A 20,300-nucleotide genomic window follows, 5' to 3' on the forward strand; every position below is an offset into this window, starting at 1 on the left:
AAGATGCTTGGTCTATGACTGTGTCTGAGGTGTTTGGGAACCAACTAAAAGCCATAGAGTGGTAGCTGGACTAGGATCCTGCTCGGGTGAGCAGAAATCCCATCGATTGTATTAAGGGAGCTAATAAAGATAAAATGTTTATCACAGTATGTGGCACTAATGAAGTAATTGCTGTTGTTAGGCTCAGCTTGGAGAGAGGCTATGTGAACTGAAGAGAGATCCCAGAGAAGGGGTGTCCCAAAAGTAGCTGGAGGAAACATACTCCAGCTCTGGTTGTAGCAAGAGTAGGATGACCCGAATCCTTAGAATCAAGGGCTGGCCCTATTGTGGGGGACAAGATCTCAAGGCTTTTTGGCTGAAAGACTTGTCACACCATCTCTTCCTATCATGGGGTTTCCAGGTTCTGAGCTAACCTGATAACTGGGCTTCCTAAGGAGCAGCTCAGACTGCCTTGCGCTGTTGATGCAAAAATTCAGGTCTGCCTGACCAATTGTATTTCTCTGTGCAATTTAATCCCTGGGCTGGTAACTACACTTAACCACCGTGAGCCTTTGGTAATGTATATAATTGTTGAATCACTATGTTGTACACCCAAAACTAATGTAATATTATATGTCAACTACAGTGACAAATAAAAATTAAAAAAAAAAAAAACCTGGCCTTCTGGGGTTTGTATATAAGCCTTTATTCAGGTCATATGCTATCCCTGTATAGGGAATTGGATCTACTCACTGCACCGATGAAAGTGGGTTTTGGAGCCAGAGGCCTGCACCCTTCGCCCCTCAAAACATCAAAGGTGCCCACCTTTAGCAGATCTACTTTGGGCCAATTAATCTGCAGCAAGTAGGAAGAGTCAGAATGAGGAGGAAGGAAGTTGTAGCTAGAAGGGGTAGGCAAGGCTCCAGGGCATAGCTAGAAGAGGAGTCGGGCTAAAGTCTTGGTCCCACCTTAGGCCCCTCCTCCTCCAGGAAGCCTGCCTTGATCCTTACTCCACCCATGGGATAGATAGGTGCCCTCCCATGCACATTTCATGGCCCTGGTGACACTGGGTAGGGAGTTACCGGTCTACTTCTCCTGACATACCTGAGCTTCTGGAAGGTTAGGACAATGTCTAATTTATCTTTGTAGCCCAGGGGGCCTGATAACAGAATGATTACTCAGTTAATGTTTCCTTGATTGCATGATTGAATGAGTGAGACAGACACAGTATGATAGATGAATTAAGGACAAGATGGTGGACTGTAAACCCAAGAGGGCACAACACCTACAGCCTGTTGTGATGTAATCCCCAGTGCCTGGCACAGTGCCTGGCAGTCGGTGCCCAGAGTGTCCCAGATGGGCTGACCAAGGGTCAGATCCCCCTTGCCTGTTCGTGCAAGCCTAAGCAGACCACCCCTCTCTCCTTGCCGCTGACGGCCGGCCGATTAAAATCTAGTCCCCGAGGCCGCGCCGGGTCGTGCCTAAGCTTTGTTCCCTGTTGCTACATATGTAGGGTCTTGTCTTTCCCTCTGAAGGAAGTCTCCCAGGGCAGGGGTGCTTCTGGCCCTGTCTGGCTAAGGTACCAGGACCTGCAGCGGCCAGTATCCCAGACCTCTCAGGCTTCTTCCCAGAGGGCGCTGCTGGCATTGGGGCCAGCCCTGGGGCCCCCTCCGGAGAACAATCCCCAGGCTGCGCCACGGCCCAGTTTCATCCAGTCTCGCCAGAGTGGGGTGGAGGGGCACGGGAATGGGAAACGGCTGTCTGCGGCTCTCCCAGCACCCTTCTTCAACCCCCTGCCCCGGGTCTCGGCTCTGGCGCCCCCGTCACAAGCCCTCACTTTGCGAACTTTCGGAGTTTTCCTCCACTTGCGTCATGGGAAAGGCAGGAGGGTGACAGAACCCAGGAGGCGAGGCGGCGGCGGCGCTCAAGCCCTTCGGGTAAGAGGTGTCTCCCCGCGAGGGTGGACGGGCGGGGGGTCCCGGCGCCTTCCCTCAAGCCCATCCCGGAGCGCCAGAAGGAAAGCGGGCGGGGAGTGGGCGGGGGCGCGGGCTGCAGCGCCCCAGGCCGCGGGAGGGCGGAGCTGGGCCATCCCTGCCCTGCCAGGACGCACGGAAGTGCTGTGGAGTTTGCCCAATTCCCCAGCCTGCTTTTCCTCCCTCCCTCCCTCTCCCCACCCCTCACCTCCCCCTCGGCTCTTCCCTCCTTTCTCCGGACGCCACCTCCCGGAATCCCTTTTTTCTGTTGTTTTGGAGCTAGCTTCTCGCTGGCGGCGCGGAGGGGCTGCGAGTGCTGGACGAGGGCCCGCCGCCCACCGGCCGGACACCGCGGGGCCGAGTGGACGACGGACCGCCAGCCGGCCGGGCGCGCCATCTGCTCGCCGGAGCGCACTCTCCAAACTCCTGTTGAGTGTGTGCGGGCACGCCAGGGCTGGGGGTCTGTACGACCTGCGCGCCGGGACCGGGGACCGCGGAGGTTACCTTTGGATGGGGTCCTTGGACTCAGATCAGGGTTAGCTTCAGGCTCAGAAACTGCTGAGGAGCTAAGCAAACAAAAGAGGCCACTCAGCTAGTGGCCAGAAGTCGCCAGAGCGCCTCGTCGCACCCCCTCCTTCCCTAGGGTGGGGGCTGGCCACTCGGGAGGCGGGGTGGGGGAAGCCTCCTGAGCCGGCTGAGGGCTTGGGGGCCAGGGGCCCCGGGGGCCCAGGGGCTGGGGGCCAGGCCAGACCGGGCTGGGCCGCTGGGGTCGACGGAGTTGGCGGCCTGTTGTGTAAGCCTCAGTCCTTGTTTTCCCCGGCCTGGCTGGTTGGGAAGCCGGACACATCCACCCTTGGACTGGATTCAAGAGGCTGCTGCTTTTCTCCATGCCCCTCTTGGATTTTCTGGATATTTGAAAACCCAGTGGCCCAGGAGGAGGAGGAAGGAGCAGATCTGCAGAGGAATGTGAGAGAAGCCAGAAGGAGCTGGGAGCCAGAGCTGCCCAGATTTCTGGAACGGTGGTTTCTGAGTGATTCTTTTCTATTTCAGAACATTGTTCCAGTGGAAAGTGTCAAACAAATTCTTGCCCTTTCAGAGCTGATTTCTCCAAGTCACTTGACTTTTCTTTTGGGAGTGGAAGGAAGGAGAGACTACCCGTTCTGGGGCTGCCAGGGGAAGGGAGGCAGATTATGGACATGATCCCTCCCTGCTCACAGCAGTGTGCTGGAGACCTAATAATAATAGGGCAGTTAATGGGCCGAGGACATTGCTTTGAGTAGTGGGAGGCTGGATAGCATCTGTGGGTGCTTAGACCCCAGTTTAGGGGCTGAGAGACTGAGTTGCTGTGACAGGCCTTGAGCCGCTAGTGCATTCTCAGTTCTGGGTAGGACCCTGTCTCCTCTCTCTCTACGACTGGCCCAGCCATGGCGCTGAAAGGCCGAGCCCTCTATGACTTCCGCAGCGAGAACAAGGAGGAGATCAGCATCCATCAGGATGAGGACCTGGTCATCTTCAGTGAGACCTCGCTGGATGGCTGGCTGCAGGGCCAGAATAGCCGAGGTGAGACGGGGCTCTTCCCTGCCTCTTACGTGGAGATCATCCGGGCTGGTCCCAGCTCCAACCATGCCGACTACTCCAGCAGCCCAGGCTCTCTGGGCACCCAGGTGAGCTCGTATGACGTGGCCAGCCCTTCCAGGAGTGGTGGGGGCGGTGGCTTCCTCTCACACCAGGGCAGCTTCGAGGAGGATGATGACGATGACTGGGATGACTGGGACGATGGATGCACAGTGGTGGAGGAGCCTCGGGCTGGTGGGCTGGGCACCAACGGGCACCCCCCTCTCAACCTCTCCTACCCTGGTGCCTACCCCAGCCAGCACAAGGCTTTTCGGCCCAAGCCAGCCCTGGAGCGGCAGGACAGCCTGGCATCTGCCAAGCGTGGCAGTGTGGTGGGGCGCAACCTCAACCGTTTCTCGTGCTTCGTGCGCTCTGGAGTGGAGGCCTTTATCTTGGGTGATGTGCCCATGATGGCCAAGATCGCTGAGACGTACTCCATCGAAATGGGCCCTCGTGGCCCCCAGTGGAAGGCCAACCCCCACCCGTTTGCCTGTTCAGTGGAGGACCCCACCAAACAGACCAAATTCAAGGGCATCAAAAGCTATATCTCCTACAAGCTCACACCTACCCACGCTGGCTCGCCAGTCTACCGGCGCTACAAACACTTCGACTGGCTCTATAACCGCCTGCTGCACAAGTTCACTGTCATCTCGGTGCCCCACCTGCCAGAGAAGCAGGCCACAGGTCGCTTCGAGGAAGACTTTATTGAGAAGCGGAAGCGTCGGCTCATCCTCTGGATGGACCACATGACCAGCCACCCTGTGCTGTCCCAGTATGAGGGCTTCCAGCATTTCCTCAGCTGCCTGGATGACAAGCAGTGGAAGATGGGCAAACGCAGGGCAGAGAAGGATGAGATGGTGGGTGCCAGCTTCCTGCTCACCTTCCAGATCCCCACGGAGCACCAGGACCTGCAGGATGTGGAGGACCGTGTGGACACCTTCAAGGCCTTCAGCAAGAAGATGGACGACAGCGTCCTGCAGCTCAGCACTGTAGCATCTGAGCTGGTGCGCAAGCATGTGGGAGGCTTCCGCAAGGAGTTCCAGAAGCTGGGCAATGCCTTTCAGGCCATCAGTCATGCTTTCCAGATGGACCCCCCCTTTAGCTCCGAGGCCCTCAACAGTGCCATTTCTCACACGGGCCGTACCTATGAAGCTATTGGTGAGATGTTCGCTGAGCAGCCCAAGAACGACCTCTTCCAGATGCTCGACACGCTGTCTCTCTACCAGGGCCTGCTCTCAAACTTCCCTGACATCATCCACCTGCAGAAAGGTAAGAGCCAGAGTGGGCAGGAGACCCCTGCTGAGTCTGCGCTCTGCTGGGCACTGGGGATCTGAGGATGGCCTAGGGGAATGGAGCAGGCCATCTAGTCTTTCAGTCTCATTCATTCATTCCACAGTGTGTCGAGCACCTGCTACAGAGCAGGTGCTAGTCTAGGTGCAGGGATATTATTGTAGACAGCTCTGGTCTCTGACCTCATGGAGCTCGCTGTTTACCTTGTATTGTCCAATTGTTTGCTCGTGCATTCTGTTTTTTCTGTTTCTGTCTCATTTGCTCATCTGTCCATTTTGTGCTGAGCCTAGGTATCAGGTATCAGGCTGATCAAGGTATCAGGCTGAGTCTGGGAACACGGAGATGACTGGGGCCCAGGCCTTGCCCTTGAGGAGCCCACAGGCTCGTGGGGGACAGGGACACAGATAACAAGAGCACAGAGTGTGGCCTGTCTTCCCACTCCTCTCAAGCTCCACTCCCTGCCCCTGTGGCTTCAGAGCCTGTGCTTTCCACCGCATACCCTATCTGTGAGCTCCCTGTCTGTGTGCGGGAGGCTCGCTGTCCCCATTTTGCAGATGAAGAAGCTGGTGTCCACAGAAGGCTGGTTGCACAGGGAGTCCGTGGCCCAGCTGAGACTGTCCCTTCCTTCTGTGCCTCCCCAAGGACACGTCCATGTTGGCCAGTTCCCAAGCCCAGCTGTGTTTTCAGTTCTCATGGCCCCCCTCCGTGGGGGAGGGACAGGATGGGCCCCTGTCTGTTACTGTTGGGCCGTCAAGGAACTGCCAGGGAAGTGACTCATCCCAGGTCACCTAGGGGCACCCGGGCTGGTCCAGGGGAGCAACACGGGTTCAGGGCACTACCCACATGGCCCATCCAACTCCCTCTTCCTTAACCTGGCTTCTCTTGCCTGAGCAGTGAGTCAGGGGCTGACTTGGCAGGTGGCTGTGTCCTGGGACAACAGGCAGGGCAGACATCAGGAGAGAGGTGTGGTCCTCCCTGGGGCTGCTTGGTAACTCAGGAAGAACGTCTGCAGGGCGTGGGGCTGGCTCCCTGGCCCCTAGGCCCTGAGGTCAGGCCTGGCTTGGTGCAGAGTTTTCCTCTGGGTGGGGCCCCGAGGCAGACCTCTGGACTGAGCCTGGGGGACAGCAAACACCACCCTCTGCCTCAGTATCCTGGAGAGTCGGGAGTAAGCCAGCCCTGCTCTACTTTACCAGGAGATAGACTTCTAGAACTTCTCCATCTCCCAGGCTCCTTTCTCTCCTCACTTTCTCATCCTCCTTCCTTTCCCTGCCCTTTTTTCTCACCTTCACATTCCTGTCCTCCTTCCCTCTTCTTTGAGCCTCAGGAGACATGAGCCCTGAGTTCTCGTTTTGGCTGTGTTGCCACTTTGCTGGGTATTCCTGGGACGTACCTCCTCCTCTCTGGACCTTACTTTCCTGATCTAGAAAACAAGGGAGGGTCGAGCCACTAAGCTCTCAGGAGGGGAGACTCCTGGGGAGGATCTGGTCGAGAACAGAGTGATGCCTTAGAGCGGATCTCTGAGCTCTGGGCCAGGGATGTGGCAGAGGGGGCCGGCCGGGGCCCTGTGGGGCAGGTGTCTCCCTGGGCGGAAGTGGAGGCATGGTCACTGCTGCGCTCGGGCCTGGGCAAGCTGGTTCAGCCAGCTCCTTGGTGAGCATGTTTCTGTGTGGGCAGTGGCTGCGGTCAGTCCCCCAGGGCAGAGCTGGGGGCAGGCAGGGAGGCAGCCCCTTACCCAGCCAGGGCTGCCAGGCTGCACTGAAGCAGGAAGAGGTGAAACCACACTGGCCTTTCTGACTCCGGGGCAGGGACAGAGCTGAGAGAGGACATTTCTGAGTTTTTCTACTTGAGGCTTTTCTGAGAGTGGGGGCCCGGCAGTCCTCTGGGCTGGTGCTTTCAACCTTAGGCAGAGGCTCACCTGCTTTCCCTCACCCTGAGGAGCCCTCCCCAGTGGACCAACCCATTTGGGCCTACTCTTCCTCCTTCTGGGCTGTGGTCGGGCAAGTTAGGGAGGGGGGCTTGGGATCTGGCTGAGACGGAATTGGACAGGTTTGGGGGATGATGGGGGGAGGAGGAGTTCCATGCTGGCCCTGTGGCTGGGACCCTTTTTCAGAGAAAGGAGCAGGAAAGTTGGGCCTCAGGTCTCCAGAATTCTGTCTAGTCCACCCGGACATCTGAAAGATGGCAAGCGTGTGGCAGAGGCCGTGGAAGGAAGGAGACAGGAGGCTTAGGTGGGGTCAGGAGGCCAGGGTCTGGACAAATATTGCTTCTGAGATGACTGTGAGGGTGTTTTTCTCCCCTCAGTGTCCCCCTTAGTAAAATGGATCGCGGAGCCTGCTTGGCACTGAGTTGAAGCCCACCAGTCTGTCTGCCCCCTGGCCCAGCCCCTGGAGCTCAGTCCAGGGGTCTTCTAAGAGAAGAGGAACCATGTAACTAACCATCTAAACCCCGGGCAGTCGGGGGGGTGAAGGGGGCCCCGGTCATAGTTAGGCTGGGACAAGGGGAAATAGTACCTGTGCAGGGCCCCTCCCTGTGAGCCAGCCAGGGCAGGGAAGTTACTGTGGTCCCCTGCATTTTCCAGATGAGGTGTAGCAAGGTGGGATGGTACGCAGAGCAGGAATTGGGGCCCAGGGGTGTCACCGCACAGCCCAGGCTGTTTCCCCTGTGCCAGACAGATGGGTGAAGGAGCTCCCCAAGGGATGGGTGCGTGGGTAGATGAGCCAGAGGGGGAGGGAGGAGGGAGGCTGGGTGCTCTAGTACCACGAACTCAGCTGCATGCTTAGTGGGCTGGAAGCAGGTCCAGGACCACAGAGCGAACGTGGCCATGGGACTCTGGTTGGCCAAGGCAGCATGTCCCCTGCAGGACCTAGTGCTTGTCTGGGGGATGGGTGGGTCCAACCTCTGTGTTCCAGGCCATCATCACCTGGCCACCTCTAAACCCTTCCCTCCTAGGGTTCCGTAAACGAAGAGAAGCCTCTTGCTACCAGCTACCACCAACTGGTTCTTGCCATGACTGAAAAGCAGTCTGCACACGGTTGCACGTAGCGTCCTGAGCTCTGACTCTGTCGGGTGCTGGCCTTTGTACAGACAAGTTCAGTTAAACCTTAACTACGCTATAGGGCGGGCACAGATATTATCCCATTTTTCAGATCTGGAAACTCAAAATCACTGTGCCGCTGAGAACAGTTGTCAGCAGCATCAGACCTGGTCCAGCCTGTCCCGTTTGACAGCTGGGAGACCTCCAGCCCAGGCAAGAGCAGTGGCTTGCTGGAGGTCACACAGCTGGGACTAGGACTCGGACCTTCTTCCCTGACCTGAGGAGGGGGGGTGGGTAATTACCTCGGAGAGGTGGGGACAGGATGCATTATGTTGGGAGCTTAAGGAGTATGCCTGGGACCCTGGGGCTCTGAAGCTTCCACCCCCTTTCCTGGTTCCTGGGATCCAGCCCACAGGACACCTGCCAGGGCAGGAGGCTCCCCTAGGTCCTGAGCTCTAGGGTTGAGGCCTACACAGAATGTAGCGGGGATGCCGGACAGGCCTGAGCCCCAACTCCCAGCCTGTCTCTGGGGTATGTTAGTGTTAGCTGGGCAGCCCCAGATCTGAGTCACAGGGTGGAGAGGTGACAGAGAGCAGGGTGGGACCTCTGCCTGCCCCCCCCCCCACAGCTTTTGTCCCCCGTCCCTGGCCCCCTCCCTGTCTGTGGATACCTAGCAATTTCAATAGATGCGTTTCTATTACTTGGGCCTCTGTCTTCTCATCAACAAAAGGAGGCTTTCCTTCCTCCAAGGGCAGAAAAGCCTTCTGGAATACAGGTCCACCCTTACTGCACCCAGATTTTTTCAGGCATCTGGAATCCAGGCTAGTTAGTGTCTCGTCTTCAAGTAGGTTCCTTGTCTGTTATCTGGGTCCCCACACAGATGGGGTGACTTGGGTGACCTGGCATGGGCTCTCTGCAGGATACGTGGTGTCCAACCCCCCAGCCATGGAGGGGTACCCCTGAGCCCCCTTATATGGGGCACGAAGGAGGCTGGGAGCCCCTAGGCAAGTCCTCCCCGGCAGGGCCTCAGTTTCCTCTGTACAAGGTCGGGGGTGGGCAGCTGACCTCTAGGATCTCTTTCGCTCTGAAGTGTCTTATTGGGTCCTCATGCTGGGCCTTGGGCTGAGCCCTCTTCCATTGCCCACACCTGGGCAGTTGGGATGGAATAGGAGGCAGGAGGGGCTCAGGGAGGGTGGCAGAAAGACTGAGTGGGTTGGGAGCTGGTGCCTGCAGAGTTCTTTCGAGTGCTGTATGAGTGGCCCTGGAGATTCTCCAAACTCGTGTCTGTCCACCCCAGATGCCCCCGTTAGCCAGTTAGCCATGCACTTGCCCGCTTATACGGGTGCTGCTCCTTCTAAAGGCCTCTGCAGTTACTTCCAGCATGTAGAGCCTTGGGCCTGACATAGAGTAAATGACCGAAAAAAGGATCTTGAATGCATCAGACATCTTGAGTGAAGAGTCAAAAGAACACATCTTGGAGGCCCTCAGTGTGCTGTTGGTGCGCATTGGATGCTTCTGAAGTGCTCGGGGGCGGGGCGGGGGCTGCTGTCCTGCATGCCAAGCTTTCCTACACCCTTCCTCTGCTTCGCACAGTGGATTCCCTGCAGCCCTGCGAGGGTTGAGGGCCAGGCACAGGCAAACTGCCTCCTCCTTCCGGCAACTGGCCCCACGGTGCACACGGTTCAAGTGCACAATTAGTCAAGTGTCTGTTAATTCAGAACTGGAATTCATTCACCAACTGCTTGCTGATTCATTCAGATTCTTCTAAATTGGGTCCCCTGCCCAGGTTCGTCCCCCGTCCCCCATCTGTCACCTGGTTATTACAGGACCTCCTCTGGTCCCTCTAGGCTGGTGTGAGGAGGGGCAGGGCCTGTTTGTGGGGAGACACACACAAAGGAAAATACCAGGTGGCCTCCGAGGTGCTGTTTTAGAATCAACATTGTGATGGGGTGGGGAGCGCCCTGGAGAGGGGTCAGGAGGCATTGCACCTGGGGGCACTGTGGGAGGCTCTGGTGTGGAGGTGGTGCCTGAGCCTGATCAGGGGCCTTAAATTATGCAGAAAGATCTAGCAGGCAGAGATGTGGAGGCAGGAAAGAGCAGGGTGAGTTTGATGAACATGGGGTCAGTGTGGAATGGGTGCCCCCCGGCTAGGCAAATGGGCAGGGACCTTCGTGTGCAGGCAGAGGGGAGCTGGGAGAGGTCTGGAGCTTTGAATGCCCATCTTGGCTGTTCTTCAGTACTGTGGAGAACCTCTCAGACACTGGGCCCGAGGTGGGAGCCCCTTAGGAGCCTGTTGTAGTAGTTCAGCGAAGAACAGATTGAATCAGCTCAGCAGACATGTACCAAGCTCTCCTGGGGGCCAGACCTGGCCCCGGGTGCTGGAGACATTGAGCTCACAGACCAGAGGGAGGCAGGCAGAGTGAGCACAGGGTGGTAAGAGCTGTGGCTGATGGAAGCCCCGGGAACTTTGGGAGGCACCTGATGCCGTGGGGGCTCAGGGAAGGCTTTCTGGAGGAGGTGATGTCTGAGCTGATTAGGAGCCAGTGTGAGAGGTGATCAATGCCTGTGTTGGGTAAGGACAGCCCTGTCCTGGAACTCGATACAGCCAGCAGGGTTGTGACAGGCTGGGTGCCGTGGGCTGCTGACAGTGCCCCAGCTTCGGAGGGAAGATGTGCCAACGGTGAGGGCTTGGGGATGGTCCTGGGGGAGACACGTAGGTGGCTGTCCCTGAGGGGGCTCGTGGAGGGCATAGGGAGCAAAGGGGGGAGACCAGAGCCCTAATTCCCTTGTCCTCCTCCACTGTGCCCGTGCCAGGCGCCTTCGCCAAGGTGAAGGAGAGCCAACGCATGAGTGACGAGGGCCGCATGGCGCAGGACGAGGCAGATGGCATTCGTAGGCGCTGCCGCGTGGTGGGCTTCGCCCTGCAGGCCGAAATGAACCACTTCCACCAGCGCCGCGAACTCGACTTCAAGCACATGATGCAGAACTACCTGCGCCAGCAGATCCTCTTCTACCAGCGGGTAGGCCAGCAGCTGGAGAAGACGCTGCGCATGTATGACAGCCTCTGATCATGTGTCCCTGGCCCCCACCCTGTGCCTGGGTCTGGTCGCTGCAGTGCGCTCTGCTCTCTAGACCTACCTGCACCAGTAGTGGCTGGGAGGGTTGGGGTGGGCTTTGGAGGAGTCATGGGTCCCCCTGGGGAAGACCCCCAGCTCTTAGAGGTAGGGGTACAGCAGGGGTGAGATTTGGGGTCAGGAATCTTCTAGGCCGGGGCCTGGGCTCCGGGTCAGTCGCTTGAGGTCAGGCCATGGTCTTAGCCTCTGCTAGAACCTACAGAACTCGCTCACCTGGCCACCACCCCCGCGTTCATTCAGCAGGCACCGGGGCCTGCTGTGGCCCCGTGTCAGATGCTTGCTGGGTCCCAGGGCTGCGACATGCCTGCCCTCAGGGAGTCCCCAGTTGAAGTGGGGTCAGACACAGAAACAGACAAGGGCACCGGAGGGTGACTGATGGTAAATAAGGGCTTCCTGGAAGCTTAAAGAAAGAACCACTCATTCTGCTGGTCAGGGAAGGCTCCATAGAGTAGGTGACATTTGAGTAGTGTTTTGGAGAATGACAAGGACCTGCCAGACAGTAGATGGGGCCAGAGGTGGGGGGCACATTCAGAAGAGACGAATAGCATGGGCAAAGGTGAGAAGACATGAAAACGCCCATCTTCTCTCCCTTACTTTTCCCAAGTAAGTTGGTGCCCCCTTGGTGGGGATTTTGGCCTGTGTGACAGATGGGAGGGCTCTTCCTCCCATGTCCCTGTCCCTGCCTCACCTTGTCCCCTTAGGAGGAGCTGCAGGCCAACTCCCTCCTGACTCCCCTCCACCTGCTGAGCCTCCATTACCCCTTGGTTAGGGGACCATGCCGCATCTTTTCCCTGGGCTCAAGGTGCTGAGACAAGCCACTGACCCCAGGACCTTGGTGGCACCTTCCTGGAGAGGACACCCAGAAGTTACCAGATATTTGAGTTCACCAGCAACGGCTCTCCACATTCCAAGCAGGCTCGGGCCCCAGTGAATCTCAGAATCCTTCCTATTGCACAGAGGGAAGGCCAAGGGGAAGAAAGACGGGGGCGGGCTTGCCCACTGCCCCAGAAGTCCTGGGCCCGCATGTCCATGGCCAGCCTCACTGTGATGCCAGCCCCGGCTCCCTCCCCAGCCAGGTTGTGCTGTCTCCCACCCATGTTTACATCCTCAGGGGGGCTACTCCCTCCGCCCAGGCCAGGGTGTGGGCCGGCGGGTTGGGGGAACTGACAGGTCCCACTGCTGGCCTCCCCAGGAGGTCATGGCCACTCCTGGCTCCTGCTGCCTGAGTCTTTTTTCTTTCTTATTTTCTTGATAAACCTTTTGCAATGAAGACAACAAAAGCATGGCTTTTTTTTTTGTTTGGATCCCAAAGGGATTGAGGGTGGGGGAAGGATGAAACCCTAAGTGTCCCTGGGAGCTCTTAGACTGTGAGGTCATGGTGGGCACAAAACCTCTAAAGCTGGGGGAAGGACTGTGCTGATGGCAGGTGCTAGCTGGGAGCTAGAGGTGGCTGTGGACCTCAGCTGGACACACATCCTTCCCAGACCTCACTCTCCCCATCTCTCAAACAGCTGGAGTCCTGCTGGGGTTAGGCTGTGCTGCTCAGTGATCTAGGGCTGAACTTGCATGAGTGAGGGAGAGGAGACCTGCTCCAGGACAGTCTAATTGACGGGGTTTTTCTCCCCAGGGAAGCATGCCCCAGCCTGGCCCCCAGGAAAGCCCTGGTCCAGGAGAGGTGGGGCAAGCAGTCCAGGGCACCCAGTCCTGTAGCGGCTTCTGTGTTGGGAACTGAGGAGAGCTGCCCCCCCCACCCCCAGCCGGGCCCTCAGTGGTGTCCCAGTTAGGATGAGCAGGAATCAGTTTCCATGTGGGAAGGAGGGGTGCTAGTCAAACCACGGTTCTCTTTCGGGGCAAGGGGGTCTTGGTGGGAGAATAGGGCTGGCAGGGTCTGGGCCTCGGGGGGCTTTGACAAGGCCAGGGACCCAGGGAGCTTAGAGCAGTGAGAGGGGTAAGGAATGGCGGGTGCAGTGGGGAAGGGGCAGCAAAGGCTCCCCGTTCAGGGCAGAGCTTCCTCAGAGGAACTTCTGGAATGGGCCCCTGGCCCTGGGTCAAAATTAGGTCAGATTTGGGACTTTCTGTGGAATTTTCCCCTCCCTCCTCCCTGCCCTCCTTCCTTCATTTTCCAACCCACCCAAGGACCTTCCTGCCTTAACCTCTTCGCAGCTTTGACCTCCAGGCCGCCTCTGTAGACAGTACTCTTGAGCACAGTGGGGGAGGCTCCTTACTGAGGTCAGTCTGGGGAGGGGTGGTGGAAATGCCTTTCTTAACCCACAGTGCCTGGAAAGTCCCCTGTTTATGCTTCCTGCCCTGGGAATAGTATTACCCTCTTGTGTCCCATCCTCAGCATGAGGGAGGTGGTCTGAGACTTTACTCAGGAGGGCTTGGACCTGGGAGAAGAGTCCAGAAGTGAAGTGTTGGGATGGGCCAGGTCTACTGTGGGCATCCTGAGGTATCTAGGCTGGGGCAGGCTTCTATGTAATGGGGAGTGAGGATGTCACAGCCATTCCCTCAGGTTTCTTTCTCTCTGTGGGTTGGGGTATTGGGGGGGGCAGTTTGAGATCGGTCTGGGTTGACCGGAGCCCCTCGAAGGAGGGCCCTGGGGGACCAGTTGGGGAAGGCGTGGGAGCATCCTGGTGGTGGCAGGGCCTGCTGCTGGCCTCAGTCACTTGCCAGGCAGATGTTCCAGACAGAGCTGGGCCCGGCTACCTCCAATACCCTCCCTCACTTTGCTCTGAGGGGGTGGAAAACAAGGCCCCTCTTTCTGCCCTGGGCAGCTGTCAGGACCTGGGGGTGGGGGGGGATCTGAATCTCTGATCCCCAGTCTTGGTCCAGCCCACGAAAGGAGTCGGCTTTGTGGCCACATGTGGGGGTTGGGGATGGAGGCAGCCCTCAGATCCTGCATCTGTTGCCTCCCGGACACACAGGAGGGCCACGAACCGCCATGCCACAGCTGTGCCACGCCTGGAGGGGAGGCAGGCAGACGGGTGGCTCCAGAGCCCGCTCAGCACCTCTCCTCCATCCCGTGGCACAGCCGTGCTGTCATCCACACGTCCACGAAGTCACAGGTAGAGCTGCCCAAGCCCAAGCAGCCACAGCCACGTGCAGCCACACACCCTGCCCACGGGGACATGGGCCAGCCCTGGCCGTCCGCACACAGATGCACAGTCACGTGCTCGCCCAGGGGCACTCCCAGCCACGGCGCCACCCGCGGCTCACGTTCATGGCCATGGCTGCACAGGCATCATCTCTTCCCAGCACTGGTCACATTGTGTCCCCACGCATAGCCGTACCGCAGTCCTACCCGCACAGAGCAACACACTCAGACACATGGCCACAAGCCACACATGCTCAGAGCAAAGGTGTCACGCGTGTCGCTGCTTCTAGACTGCACCCGCGCCACCTCCTGGGGGAGCCAGTGGCATCACCTGTCATCTGACACCGGCGCTGTCCAGATGGGGAACTCGAGGTCTGGTGAGGGGTGGCAGCTGGCTGTGTCACCCCATGCCACTGGCCCGAGGGTGTTCAAGGGCTTGAGCCCAGCCCCGGGTAGCTCTGTGGCCGGTCCCCAGGGCCAGTCCCTCCTGCCTCATAGGCCCCTGGCTGAACCCACCCAACAGAGCTCCAGGCCTCTCCTATCTGTCCAGCCAGAGCTGAGGCCGCAGCGTGCATGTGAGCCAGGGCAGGGACGCAGTGGGCAGGGCCCAGGCCTGGGCGGGAAGAACATTCCTGCACCATCTCCTCCCCAAGCATGTGAGGACTGGGCCCGCCCTGCCTGCCTGCCCGCCCGCTGACTCAGGCCTCCAGGAGCCAAGCCCGCTTGTCCTCCCCGCCCCCAACCCCCAACCTGCTTCCCTTCCAGTTCAGCTCCAGTAGGGCTCCGTGGGCTGGGGTAGGAGACGAGGAGCCCTGGCAAAAACCACGGAGAGAAATGAAAATTCACCTCCCCCAGATGGCGCTCAGCAGAGAGCTCTGATTGTGAAACCCAGTCCCAGGTTTCAGGATAGTTTAGCGCAAACCTTTTTTCCTTTGGTTTTGTTTTGTTAGTCAAACCCCAGTGCAGTCCAGGCTGTTGAAAAAGCGAGTCTCACATAGCTGTGGCCTCCTTGGTCCTCACAGCAGCCCAGGTAGGCGGCATTGTTCCATTTCACAGACGAAGGGACTGAGGCTTGGCTAGAGCGAAGATGGGCCCGGCCTGGGATCACACAGTGAGACCCAGGTGGAGCTGGACTCGAACCCAGTTCCCTGATGTCTTTCCTCAAAGTCTCGATTGACTCACTTAGGTCTGAAGGAAAAGGGTCTGGCAGAGCTCCACTCCAGAGGTGAAAGAACGGGAGGCTGGCAGACCCAACTGCTGAAATGTGAAGGGGCTGGTGGGTAGGGTGAGTCCCACCAGCTCCCAGGGACGAAGAGGCTGACCACAGCCCTGCACAGTGGCCACGGCCTTGACCCAGGATCTCCCCTTACACATGAACGTGTGTGAGGAGCATCGCCTCATTTCTCTGCAACTGACCAGAATTTCTTTGTTGCATTCTCATTCCCTCACATGGTAGAAAAGGAATCGCAAATCAATTTGCGGACCCCTCCTTTCAAAGATTTGGGGATGGCACATTGGAAGACGGTGGGCAGGCCTCTGGCACTTTGAGTTTTAGAGGCTGAATCCCACACCCTATCACACATATGAAAATTTGCCTGCCTTCCACATTAAAGATCATTCATATACACCTGTTTCAGTTGGGTTCAGTTTGTTACTTGGCAATGCCTTGTCTTACAGATATTTATTTAAACTTTATTAATGTTGATTTTGTCTTTTTCTTTTCTCTTTGTGTCCTGCTTTTTTTTTTTTTTTCCCTGCTAATGTTGTTGTGGGTTCTTGCAGACTCCTGGACCATGGTGCTGGGCCTGTAGTGCCCACCGTGGTCCTAGGTTAGCATTGGATCCTCTGGTCATCTGCCCCCACCACCTGCTCCTTTGATCCCCATCCTGAGGCCTCTGTGGGTCTGGCCTTTGGCCTGTTTTGAGCACTTAGGGCTCCCTCCCTCCCTTGTATACCTGTGGACCTCAAGGGACCTCAGGGGGCTGGCAAAAGTCCCTTCTGTGGCCTGTGGTCCCCTCTGGGGCTCCTGGTCAGCATTCCACAGCTCCCCAGCACACACTCAAGCACAAGAAGCTCTGGGAGGCACTAGAGATCCTATGCAACCCTTTGTCATCTGGGGTCTGGCTGCCACCTTGGGGCTCTACCTGGGAAGGGGCCAAGTCCCTGCTGCTCCTGGATCGCCCAACTTTGGGGCTCCTACCCTCCCCCAGCGCAGGCAGCACCACAGCAGATGTTGGCTGGCCAGGATTTCTCAACCACCCTGCGTGCAAGAGATGACCGGCGTCATTCTACAGACCAGGAAGGGGGGCCCAGGGAAGGAGGTGCTGGAGTAGCCGAGTGGGTGTGAGATGGTCCCCAGGTCTGGGTCACCTGGGCTGGGAGGCAAATCGTTGGTGCCTGAGGTGGGAGTTGGCCTCCTGGAGGTACCTGGAGCCTCTGCTGGGCTGACCTGGTCCCCCTTGCTGCTATTTTGGCAGGAATGTAACGGGCGGGGTAGTATGAAGCTCCGCCAGACAGCCCTGCTGCCCCCGGATAGCCACAAGCCCCCTGTTTCCTCTCTCTCCACCACCCAGAGGCAGGGCCCTGGTATTGGCTGCAGTGGCTGAGCCCTATGCGAATCCTACCCTACACGGACTTGTTCTGGGGATGTTTCTTCATTGCTTCGTGCTTCCATTTCTCTATTTATAACGGGAGTTCCAGATGGCTGTTAGGAGGATTACATGAGCAAAACGCGTCAACTGGACAGTGCCTGCACATAGCAAGCGTTCAGTAAGGGTAGCTGGGATAACCAGCCTCTGAGCAGAGCCCTAGAGCAGCCCTAGAGAGAGGCTGGGCCAAGAATATTGTCACCCCACTTCATAAGTGAGAAAACTGACTGAGCGAGCCCTCTAAGGCCACACAGTAGGTAGATGGCAGGGCTGGGCCTGAGACTAGGCCCCTGACCACCTCCAGACCTTGAGCCTTGCCCCGTGTTGCCGCCATGTCTTCATGGGGAGCAGACTCCGTGGGGCTTCCTGGCTGTCACAGTACTTGCCAGCCCAGGGCAGGAGGTGTCCCCTGGGCCATTCATTGGCTGTCACACACACCGTCACACACAGGAGAGTGGGGCCCAAGAGTTAAGAGATGCAGGCTCGTGTCAGGCCTTCCCTGGGTAGACTCGGGGGACCTCAGGCAAAGCCACTCCTCAGTCTCGGTTTGTCACAGTTACACCCGGGCATGCGTTTCCGAGTGTGGGCATGTCACTGCTTCCGTGTGCCGCAGCCTCAGGGCCGCACAGGCCAGCCAGGCGGGGGGCCGGGGGAGTGGCCCAAGGGCACAGCGACTCACGCTGAATGGCTGCTGCATGCTGGGCACCGGGCTCAGTGCCTCCCTTGAGTTACCTCGTTGTCCGCAACTGCCCAGAAGGGGAGAATGATTGCCAACGTGTCCCCGCGGACCGGGGCTCAGAGGCACGGCGTCAGCTGTGCCAGGTCGTGCCGCTCTTCAGTGCATCCCACTGAGGCTGAGGGCTGTCCGGGCACAGAGCTGTGCCCTTCCCAGGCGGGCAAGCCAGGCGGCCCGGGGACAGCTGTCCTGCTGTGGAGTGAATGCACGCGTGCTGGGAATGGAGGGGAGCAGGGAGGCGGGCGGCGAGTGGCTGCGTGCCTTCAAGGTAGCAGGCAGAAGGGCAGAAGGCTGGGCCCACAGAGAGCACCAAGCAAATATTTGTCGACTGATAATTTTCTGTGGGGCCTCAGGCTGGAGTGTGGGAGCAGGACCTGGCCATGGAAGAGTGGGCTGGGCAGATGAAGGCAGGGTAGGGGTCAGGGGCAAGACTCAGGTGTCTGGGAAGGAACTGGGTCGGGAGCCTCCTTACCCGAGGGGCCCACATGGGGGTGAGAGTGAGGGTTGGTAGGGAATGCTAGGACTGGGTTCTTGTGAGTGCCGAGGCTGAGCTGGAGAGGGGGCGGTGCTCTGGCCCTGGGGCTTCCGTGGGGGGTAGGGTAGGCAGGCGGAGGGGAATGGGGTGTGTGCCCGCGCCTGGCACCCGGAGTGTGTGTGTCCACCCGTGTGGTTGCTGAGTGCCCGTCAGTGTGTGCACCTGCGCTCGTGTGAGGGTCCCCTGCTGGCACTCTGCCTGTAGTCATTTGGCCACACATGCTTTCCCCTGTGCTCCCCAGCCTGGAAGAGGCAACACCTCTCACCCTGAAGCTCAGGCCCAGACACATAGGCAGGCTTAGCTCCTCTCTTTCTTGCACACTCCACATCCATCCATGAGCAAAGCCTTGTTAGCTCCTCAGAAGAGATCCCAGATCTGACCCGTGTCACCATCTCACTGCCTGTCCCAAGCCACCACCTGCGTAGACAATTGCAGTAGCTTCCAAGCTGTTCTGCTTTCTTGACTACTTCCTGATGGTCCAGCTCGAGTCAGAGTGATCTCTTAAGAAGTCGGGGTGATCTCTTAAGACCGTACTCTAGGAGCGCCGGGTGGCTCAGTCGGTTAAGTGGTTAAGTGTCTGCCTTCGACTTAGGTCAGGATCTCAGAGTCCTGGGATCCAGCCCCACGTGCGGCTCCCTGCTCAGCGGGGAGCCTACTTCTCCCTCTGCCCTTCCCCCCAACTCATGCATGTACGCACACATTCTCTCTCTCAAATAAATAAATAGAATCTTAAAAAAAAAAAAAATCCAATCATATCTGACCCTGCTTTCAACCTCTAGGGCTTCCTGCCATTCTGACTCCAGCTTCCAAGCTGCTACCACAGCCCACAAGGCTCCTTTCTGATGGCGCCTTGGACCCCTGTCCTTTGGTCACAGAATTCCAGACCCACTGTACTCTTGGCTGTTCCTCACATGAGGCCCTTGTACCCCAGGGCCTTTGCATTTGCTGGCCCCCTCTGTTTGGAATGTTCTTCCTCTCAGATGTTTGTGTGGTTTGAACCTCAGTTAATTCAAGTCGTTGCTTAAAATGTTACCTCTTTGGAGAAGCCTTTTCTGATCATCTAAAGAGTCTTCCTAGTCCTAGTCCTCTGTCCCCTTGCCCTGCCTTACTGTTCATTTTATTTATCAACAGCCAACTATACACATGTATGTCTCAAACATACACAAAAAAGAGAAACCAATATAATAGATCCCCATGTGCCCATATGTCAGCTTCAGCCATGATCACCCTGGGTCAAGATTTTACTCCCCCACATCCCTTGCTTCCAGCGAACTCCAGACATTACACATTCTCATCTGCAAATAAATACTTCTATGCAAAAGTTAGACTTTAAATATATCTGTTTGTTAGAAGGCAGCCTTGGGGGGAGCTGGGTTCGTCTTGCTCACTGCCATAGCCCCAGTGCCTAGCGCAGTGCCCCGCTCACGGCAGGCAACTTGGGTTGTCTGCAGGGCTGTGCCTCAGATCTCTGGGGAGGGTAGGTGTGTGGCTTGTGGTTTGCACAGGTCGGCTGCTGTCAGGGAGTGCATCTGCACACGCCTGTGTGCGCTGCCACGTGGGGCAGTCCTGTGAACATGTGTGTGCGTGCGTGGGCGTGCGTTGCTGCAGCAGCTGGTGGCTGAAAGCGGGCTTCCTCCTGACATCATCTCCCACATCCCCCAGAATCCAGGGACTTGCTCTGGGGAGTATCTCCCCCTTTCTCAGCAAGGCATGGCATGTGAAAGGGTGGGAAGGATGTACGCACCAGTCCCTGCTCGTTCCTCTGGAGGGCTGGGTCTGAGGCCAGGGTGGCCCGGAGAGCCACTCCTTGTCCTTCTCTGACTAGTAGGAGGCTGTGCCATCCCAGGTGGCCGAGCAGACAGCCTCCTCCCTCCCTGGGCTGGGGTGGCATCAGCTGGGTGGGGGTGGCTAGCTATGTAGGAGGGGTGGTGGTATTCCAACCTGGCTGACTCCTAAGGCTCCCAGGGTGACCCCTGGGAAGTTGGGCCGCCGAGGTCACTCAAACTGGGTGGGGGGGGACCTCGGTGCAGAGTTCTGGCCCAGGGGCCCAGCAGTCCCCTGCTCCCCACCCCAGTTCTGCATCTTAAAGGGTCAGCCCTGGCAGGAGGGCAGTGGGAAAGAACAAGCTTCCAGCCCGGCACCAGCTTGACTCTGGGGGGCTACTCCCTATCAGACTGGGAGTTCCACAGGAGCTTCTCTAAGCCTGATCCCCCGAGCCCCTGTCTGCTCCGGGGCCGGTCTTCTCGGCCATTTGGCTCCACAT

General features: G+C 58.0%; 1 protein-coding gene across 11 annotated transcripts in view; it reads left to right on the plus strand.

Annotated features, from left to right (window-relative positions):
• Positions 1–20,300, plus strand: part of SNX33 (sorting nexin 33) — a 69,442-nt gene that overhangs the window by 3,668 nt on the left and 45,474 nt on the right. For 2 of the 11 annotated variants that reach the window (XM_081831452.1, XM_081831451.1), the window contains exon 1: positions 2,037–4,835. In XM_081831452.1, coding sequence (XP_081687578.1) covers positions 3,377–4,835 — 1,459 coding nt within the window. In that variant the 5' untranslated portion in view covers positions 2,037–3,376. Of the gene's footprint in view, positions 1–1,627; positions 1,917–2,030; positions 4,836–10,704; positions 12,305–20,300 lie in introns of those variants that run through there. The other 9 variants (XM_031040274.2, XM_006744441.3, XM_081831446.1 and 6 more) reach the window with 9 other exon arrangements.

The sequence above is a fragment of the Leptonychotes weddellii genome, chromosome 9 (assembly GCF_054177405.1).
Source record: "Leptonychotes weddellii isolate Sample4059 chromosome 9, ASM5417740v2, whole genome shotgun sequence".
Classification (NCBI taxonomy): domain Eukaryota; kingdom Metazoa; phylum Chordata; class Mammalia; order Carnivora; family Phocidae; genus Leptonychotes; species Leptonychotes weddellii.